This window comes from Microcebus murinus, chromosome 25 (genome assembly GCF_040939455.1).
Source record: "Microcebus murinus isolate Inina chromosome 25, M.murinus_Inina_mat1.0, whole genome shotgun sequence".
Classification (NCBI taxonomy): Eukaryota; Metazoa; Chordata; class Mammalia; order Primates; family Cheirogaleidae; genus Microcebus; species Microcebus murinus.
The window spans coordinates 22,764,791-22,773,559 of NC_134128.1; the positions used below are offsets into that span (position 1 = coordinate 22,764,791).

Sequence of the window (8,769 nt, forward strand, 5' to 3'; positions counted from 1 at the left end):
AGGGAACCCCTGACCCCACCTGCCATGTGACCGTGGAGGGGCCAGTCTGTCTGCCTGGGCCTCCACTTGCTCTCGTGCTGAAAACACCTGACCGGTTAGCTCTGGGAGCCCCTGAGACCGGGGTCCTCTTGTACCTTCAATAGAGGGAGGTAGGCAGAGGAGGAAGGGCCTCCTGAGGGCTCGACGGCACCCCACGTGCCGCCTCTCCCGGCTCAGTCGGAGATTCTACCTCGTCCCTATGCCCCCGAGACTGCCCTGGCTCCGGGGGAAAGTGCGGCGCCCACCCACGCGTTGTTGCTTTTGCTGGCGACCCTGCTCGCCCATGGTTGTGCAGTGCTTCCCCCGTGTGACTCCCCATCTGGGCCTGGATCAAAGTGCCAAAGTGCAGAGAAGGGACTTACACAAGAGCATATGAGCACACACACACACACACACACACACACACACACACGTGCGCACACAGCCTGCCCACACCGAGGTCCTTTGCTACCTTCGCTCTGAAATCTTAATGATGTTTCCACAATCGAAAGTGCCTTAGGGTTGGGCGCAGTGGCTCACTCCTGTCATCCTAGCACTCTGGGAGGCCGAGGCGGGAGGATTGCTCAAGGTCAGGAGTTCGAAACCAGCCTGAGCAAGAGCCAGACCCCGTCTCTACTATAAATAGAAAGAAAATTAATTGGCCAACTAAAAATATATGGAAAAAATTAGCCGGGCATGATGGCACATGCCTGTAATCCCAGCTACTTGGGAGGCTGAGGCAGGAGGATCGCTTGAGCCCAGGAGTCTGAGGTTGCTGTGAGCCAGGCTGATGCCACGGCACTCACTCTAGCCTGGGCAACAAAGTGAGACTCTGTCTCAAAAAAAAAAAAAAAAAAGAAAGTGCCTTAGGGCCGGGCGCGGTGGCTCACGCCTGTCATCCTAGCACTCTGGGAGGTGGAGGCAGGCGGATTGCTCAAGGTCAGGAGTTCGAAACCAGCCTGAGCAAGAGCCAGACCCCGTCTCTACTATAAATAGAAAGAAATTAATTGGCCAACTAAAAATATATAGAAAAAATTAGCCGGGCATGGTGGCGCATGCCTGTAGTCCCAGCTACTCGGGAGGCTGAGACAGGAGGATCGCTTGAGCCCAGGAGTCTGAGGTTGCTGTGAGCTAGGCTGACGCCATGACGCCATGGCACTCTAGCCTGGGCAACAGAGTGAGGCTCTGTCTCCAAAAAAAATAAACATGCCTTGCGTCGACCAGCGAGTGTTCCTGGTTCCTTGCTCACCCGTGTTCCTCATGCCTGTGTGTTCCTCCTGGGCTCTCTGGGACGCCACTGCTGTCCCTTCCTTAAGTCTGCCTGCAGTGGGCCACCCTGGCAGCCAGGGCTCCCCACGGCCAGGGCTCCCCACGGCCAGGGCACCCCACGGCCAGGGCTCCCCACGGCCAGGGCACCCCACGGCCAGGGCTCCCCATGGCCAAGGCACCCCACGGCCAGGGCACCCCATGGCCAGGGCTCCCCACGGCCAGGGCTCCCCACGGCCAGGGCTCCCAGGCACGCCCTGAATCACAGGCTTCCGGAGCCGGGTGGGGCAGGGGTCGGGCGGGGAGCCTGTGCCTGGGGAGAAGCCGTCCCTTTGTGTGTTGCTACTTCAGCTGGTGGTGGCAGTACTTGGGTGGCCACGGCCCATTCCCGAGTCGCAGGGCTGAGCCAGAAGCCCCCGGAGCCAGCCTCGCCCAGAGTTGCACGCACAGCCCAGGCCGGGGTCCGATTCCCTCTCACCCGCCCTGCTGAGGCCGCGCCACCACTTCCCGGTGGCCCTGGGGTGGAGCTACGTGACGTGCCATCCCCAGAGATGTGCCCACGATGGCATGGCGGGGTGGCCCCTGGCTCGGCCTCGGCGGGCACACCAGGGCCACTGCCGAGGGCAGGCGGGTAGGGGTGAGGCTGTGTCTCCCATCTTTAGCTCTCAAGCATCGCTTACTCTCCCCTCCAGGTGAAGAGCCTTCTCAGGCAAGCCCCAGTGACCTTCCTGAGAGGAAGACGTCCTGTCCCCTCACGACGATGACAAGTACAGGAGCTCGGCCACCAACGACAGGTACGTCAGTTGCCAGAGGCAGCTCGGGGCAGATGCAGAGGGGACCACAGTGTGGGGAGGAGGAGCCCCCCGCCCCACCAGCAGCTCCCCCTCCTCCAGAGCAGGGACAGGGTCTCAGCGACCTGCTCGCCCCAAAGCGGGCGTCACCCAGAGGAAACACAGCACTCAGCAGCGTCTCCAGGCAGAGGGGGGAACACCTGCCTCCCTTCCTCCCACCGGCCTCTGAGCTGCCAGTCCCCGGAGAAGCCCTGGCTCCCGACAGCCCTCTGGGTGCCCACGGTGACCGTAACCAGGCGCCTCCTCTCTCTCGTCCCCAGATTATCAGGAGCACACAGAAGCAGCCGCCACCACGGAGACATTCATATTCACGACAGAGTACCAGGTGGCAGGTGGGTGGCTTTCCCTGTGGACAAAACGCACACCGTGCTGAGACGTGGGCTGGGTGGTTGAAAGGGCCCCGTGTGTCACACCGCAGAATGTTGACTTGGCTGAGAGACTCACCCGGGCGTTTGCATGCCCCAGCCCCAGGGCCGGTCACACAGAGGCCCAGGCCAGCCCCACCGGCTCCTCCCGGGCCAGCGCAGAGGGCTCTCTCTGGAGGAGGGGGCTGCGTAGCCAGCAGAGGCTGGACAGAGGCTTCCAGAAGCCCTGCACTATCTGCTGGTGGGGAGGCTTTGAGGCTGCCTCTGCCTGAACACACAGATAACAGCCACCCCCGGGACCCCAGCCAGGCAGCGTCTGGACACCGTGAACGCTTCCGAGAGACACCAATGTGCTTGTTGTTTATCTCCACGTTTCAACACTTTTCTTTCCCCTGTTCTCAACCTCCTTAAATGAGGCCCGGCCTCTGAACCTGCCCCGCCCACCTCTGGGGAGGGACTTGTTCTGAGAAGGGGAGTAGACACTGCCCGTCCACCTTGGGGACAGTCTCCACCGGCCCCGGGGCCCTGGCCCCTGCTGCCCCAACGCCACGCGCAGGGCCCCTTTGCTGAGCGACCTCTCTGTTGACAGTGGCCGGCTGCGTCCTCCTGCTGTTCACCGTCCTCCTGCTGAGCGGGCTCACCTGGCAGCGGAGATGGTGAGTCCAACCTTGCCGAGGAGGTGCGTCACCGAAGGGCAGAGCAGGGCTGGCCACAGTGGCTCAAATCTGGAATCCCGGGGAGGATCGCTTGAGGTCAGGAGCTTCAGAGCAGCCTGGGCAACATAGCAAGACCTTGTCTCTACCAAAAAAAAAAATTTTTTTTTTAATTAGCCAGCCATGGTGGCGTGCACCTGTAGTCCTAGCTACTCAGGAGGCTGAGGCAGGAGGATCACTTGAGCCCAGGAGGCTGAGACTCCAATTAGCTGTGATCTGGCCACTGCACTCCAGCCTGGGTGACAGTGAGTCCCTGTCTCTAGAAAGTAGAACGGGATGAGCAGAGGGCAGAAGACAGACCCTGTGCCCAGCCCAGCCCATCCTCTAGCTGACCGATCACAGTGGGGGCCTTGCACAGGGAAAAGCCGCCAGTGCCTTCCCAAAGCATCCATCTGGAAGAACTAACGCTCCAGGGAGACAGGAGAGCAAAGGAAACTACCATTCTCTGAGCAGCCACTGCACGCCAGGCCGGGTGCTTATCTTAAGCACATTATCGCAGCTCGACTTCCCAGAAGCCTTTGGAATAGCTAATAGGTCCAGAGAGATTCAGTAGATTAGACAGACTGCAGAGCAGAGGCCAGACACAGGCAGCCTGAATCTACAGCCCGGGATCTCCCTATCCAACCCCTTCCCAGAGGGAAACCAGGGCAGCGTCTACACTGGGCTTCGCAAGCTCCCCACCCATCTCCGCACATGCTCACACCAGGATCCCCTCGGCCAGTGATGGAACCCACACGTGGTCTTATTTGCACTAAGTCAGGTTCTCAACCCTAGTGCATGTTAGATCAGCCAGGAGAGAGCCTTTTTTTTTTTTTGAGACAGAGTCTCACTCTGTTGCCAGGCTAGAGTGCCGTGGCGTCAGCCTAGCTCACAGCAACCTCCAACTCCTGGGCTCAAGCGATCCTCCTGCCTCAGCCTCCCGAGTAGCTGGGACTACAGGCATGAGCCACCATGCCCGGCTAACTTTTTCTATATATTTTTAGTTGGCCAATTAATTTCTTTCTATTTTTAGTAGAGACGGGGTCTCGCTCTTGCTCAGGCTGGTTTCAAACTCCTGATCTTGAGCCATCCTCCCGCTTCGGCCTCCCAGAATGCTAGGATGACAGGCGTGAGGCACCGCGCCCGGCCGAGAGATCCTTTTAAATACCAGTGCTCGCACTCCATCCAACCAGCATCTCTAATTGGGGGGTGGAGGGCAGACATCAGTACTCTTTTATTCCTAATTGAGGTAAAAATTCATCATTTAACCATTATAAAGAGTACAATTCAGTGGCATCTTAGTCTGTTTTGTGCTGCTGTAACAGAATACCTGAGGCCGGGTAATTGACAAAAAGCGGAGATTTATTTCTTACGGTTCTAGAGGCCAAGAAGTCCAAGCTGGAGGGACCCACATCTGGCCAGGGCCATCGTGCTGCGCCACCCCACCCAGAAGGCGGGAGGGTAGGAGAGGGAGAGAGAGCAAGAGGGGGCTAAACTCGCACCGAAGCCACCCGCCAATAACAACATTAATCCATTCCCGCCTCTCAACACTGTTGCATGGGGGTGAGGTTCCCAGCAGGTGATCTCTGGGGGACACATTCAAACTGCAGCAAGTGGTATATCGTATGCTCACAATGTTGGGCAACCCACACGGCTATCTAATTCCAGAACTCGTGCATCACCCCAAAAGGAAACCCGATATTCCCCGATTCCCTACTTCCCCTGTCCCCTGGCAACCACTCCTTGACTTTTTTTTTTTGTCTCTGTGGATTTGCCTTTTCTGGACATTTCATGTAAACGGAATCACGTAGCCTTTTATGTCTGGGGCATCAGTTGTTTTTGAAAACCCCTCAGATGCATTCAGTGCGCACGCGTCTGGGGTTGACGGCCCGTGCTGGGCCTTTGGTTTCCAGACTGGAGAACGTGCGTCAGAATAACCCGGAGGAACACACAGACAGGAGGAGTCAGTTTGGGTTGAGGGCTGCGCTGATGACCCTGAACGGATCCATATACACTGTGCGTCTCAAAACGTCACTAGGGGCCGGGCGTGGTGGCTCACGCCTGTAAATCCTGGCACTCTGGGAGGCCGAGGCGGGCGGATTGCTCGAGGTCAGGAGTTCGAAACCACCCTGAGCAAGAGCGAGACCCCGTCTCTACTATAAATAGAAAGAAATTAATTGGCCAACTAATATATATATAGAAAAAATTAGCCGGGCATGGTGGTGCATGCCTGTAGTCCCAGCTACTCGGGAGGGTGAGGCAGGAGGATCGCTTGAGCCCAGGAGTGTGAGGTTGCTGTGAGCTAGGCTGACGCCATGGCACTCACTCTAGCCCGGGCAACAGAGTAAGACTCTGTCTCAAAAATAAAAAATAAAAGCCTCCGACAGAGGACGAGGCTATTGGAGAGTGGGAATGGCTCAGTGTGTATGCTGTGAAACAAAGAACTACGTTAAGGTCTCCCAGAATTACGACCTTAGGGGAGACTCAAACATAAATCCTGAAATGACCCCTCATTTGGACCCATCAATGAGTTTGTCCAAACTCCTCCTCCTTAGAATCTAATGCCATCTGGTGGTGCCTTCTTGTGGCAGCAGAAATCCTACATTTGAATTACTAAAAGATAACCACATCCTAGCCAAAGAGAGTTTTGGTTTAGGGTTTTTGGGTGTGTGTTGTTTTGTTTCATGTTGTTTTTTTGGGCGGTTACTAGGAGCCAATGGTGTGACACAACAGACTCACACTGGCCACATGCCTACAAAAAAAAAAAAAATAGAAAAATTAGCCAGGCATGGTGGCACATGCCTGTAGTCCCAGCTACTCGGGAGGCTGAGGCAGGAGGACCACTGAAGCCCAGGAGCCTGAGGTTGCTGTTAGCTAGGCTGACGCCACCGCACTTTAGCCTGGGTGACAGAGTGAGGCCGTGCCTCAAAAATAAATTAGTTAATTAAGTGAGGATCTCAAGTCATATACCCTATTGGGGATTAGCCACAGTAGAGCCCAGACTGTAGTTCACTGCACGCCCCTAACCACCTAGCCTTGGTGTCAGCAGGGAGGTGGAAGGGCTTCCTTAGGCTAAGAACCCCAGAGCTGAGGCCGGGCTTGGGCGGCCAATCTTGGCCTCCGGGAGGGCGGAGAGACCTCGAGGTCAGATTTCAGCCCTTGAGAAGATACCAGTAGCCTGGGGTGGAATTAAGAATTAGCAGATCAAGGCCGGGCGAGGTGGCTCACGCCTGTAATCCTAGCTCTCTGGGAGGCCGAGGCGGGCGGATTGCTCGAGGTCAGGAGTTCGAAACCAGCCTGAGCAAGAGCGAGACCCCGTCTCTACTATAAATAGAAAGAAATTAATTGGCCAACTAATATATGTACAAAAAATTAGCTGGGCATGGTGGCGAATGCCTGTAGTCCCAGCTACTCGGGAGGCTGAGGCAGGAGGATTGCTTGAGCCCAGGAGTGTGAGGTTGCTGTGAGCTAGGCTGACGCCACGGCACTCACTCTAGCCTGGGCAACAAAGCGAGACTCTGTCTCAAAAAAAAAAAAAAAAAGAATTAGCAGATCATTTGGGACCAAAGTTGATTTGGGTGGGGACCATGTTTTTCCTGGTGTCACGTTACACTTGGTGTTGTCATGTCACCCCGACAGGAGGAAGAGCAGAAGAACAATCTAGAAAACCAAGAGAACAAGAACCTCCTGCTAAGAAGCCAAGAACAGCCAACCCTCGGAAGTCACGAAGCGCAAGCAAAACCAGTGAAGTGCGACGCTCGCCCGAGAGGCATCTCTCGTGCCCGCTCGGGTTGCAGAGCGCCGAGATGTCACATCACCGGACCCCGGGCAGCGGCAGCCCCGTCACTAAGCCACCCCTGCGCTGTCACAGAGCAAGCTCTACCGGCTTCTAGACAGCAGGTCCAAGGTCCTTGAAGGAAAAGGGCGGAGCAGTCAGAACTCTGCCTTATTTTCATGTAGATGTGTTCATGGAAGCTTGCAGGGCGTTGAACTCTCCACACTTTATACCGTGTAAAGAAAAGTAGCTTCATATTACCTTCTTCCCCACTTAGGAATCCCAAGTAAAGCCCTAGCACTAACGTAAACGGACTCACACGCGTGTGCGCACGGACGCACGCGTGCACACTCACTCTCTGCCTTGTAGAACGCGTGGGCCCTTTCCCAGCCCCTGCTCTCCCGACCGCATTGCTTTCTTCACCTCCTTCCAGAACTCCGGGCTGGCAGCTAGGCTCCTTTCCGTCTTCGGCCTCAATCCTGCAAAGCGAGCCGTCTCTACGGAGCTTCCGGTTTTGGATCTCCAAGGAGGAACAGAGGCCGAGGCAGGACGATCTATGGATGACCCCAAAACGGGGCAGCCGAGCCCCTGAGTCAAAGTCGGGAACAGAAGGATAAACCGGGTCCCGGGTGACGACTTTTACTCAATCAGAAAGGTTCACCAGTAGGCCTCTATAAGAGTCTGATCCTCTGGGATTGCTGCAAGCGACGCTCTGAATTTGGGCTGCACTCCTTCGATGTTTTACAGGTGGACGCACGGTCTGCGAATGTGTGCGTGTCCCAATAAGTGCCTAAAAGCCCTGGATGGAAACGAATTGATACGCTCCGTGTTTATGGAAGGAAGGAAAGGAAGAAGAAGGAAGTGAAGGGGGAGGTTGGAGGGAGGTCACGATGATGGGGCGTCACCTTGGAAACGGGCACAGACCGGTGGTGCCCCAGCAGTACCAAAAGGTTCGGCCAGCCGGAATCCCTGGGGGGCCTTGTCGGGTAGATCGTGACTGCTGGGCCCGCCCGGGTTTGAGCCCGCACGCAGGTGCGGGACGGAGCCGGAGACATTTCCACATTTCTGGCAAGGTACCAGGTGTTGCTGATGGTGCCTCGGCAAGGAACCTCCTTTGAGAGCCGCTGTGCGGTGGCTCTGCACACCCGCCCAGCGCCAACTCCCGCTGAAAACTCAGCGCCACGAGCCGCGACTTCAGGGAACGTCCTCCTTCAACCTTCCGCGTACGACCGCCCCTCCCTAACCGGTTATCTCAGGTGTTCCTGAGTTTAACAGCATCACCCGAGTGAGGAGATGGGCGAGAGAGGTTTACACTATCAGCCGGTGTTGTTCATTTCTGAAAGGGCAGGAAAGAGTTAAGAGAAATCACAGTTAAGAGAAATCACAGCAGGGTCAAGATCCAGATGAAAGAGCCACTTTCTGTCTTTTCTGTGGCCCACCGACAGAGTACAAACCGTGCTTGCCCTGCCCCCTCAAGCATATGTTTTCTGAATAAAGTTGAGGAGAATCTCAGACCAGAAAAAAATATGTATTTTTAATTCTCACTTGAGTAACATGGAATTGAATCATCATTACTCACTTTGGGTGGGTGGGGGGTTTATGAGATCACATTGTTTTTTTTGTGTGTTTTTTTTTTCATGATAATACTAAGATGTTATTTACCTTTTTCTCTCTCTGCTTCTTTCTCAAATATATGGTGGAATTTTCCAGAAGCTATTTGATATGTGATATCATCCCTCTGCGGTCAACATGTAACGAATTTATGACTATGGTTTATAACAAAATAAATGTTTTTTAAATTT

General features: G+C 55.4%; 1 protein-coding gene across 2 annotated transcripts in view; it reads left to right on the plus strand.

Annotated features, from left to right (window-relative positions):
• IL2RA (interleukin 2 receptor subunit alpha) overlaps nt 1-8,769 on the plus strand; it is a 38,556-nt gene extending 29,787 nt beyond the window's left edge. The window contains exons 5-8 of one of the 2 annotated variants that reach the window (XM_075997493.1): nt 1,977-2,078; nt 2,396-2,467; nt 3,090-3,179; nt 6,832-8,769. In XM_075997493.1, coding sequence (XP_075853608.1) covers nt 1,977-2,078; nt 2,396-2,467; nt 3,090-3,160 — 245 coding nt within the window. In that variant the 3' untranslated portion in view covers nt 3,161-3,179; nt 6,832-8,769. The remainder of the gene's footprint in view (nt 1-1,976; nt 2,079-2,395; nt 2,468-3,089; nt 3,180-6,831) is intronic. The other variant, XM_075997492.1, reaches the window with a different exon arrangement.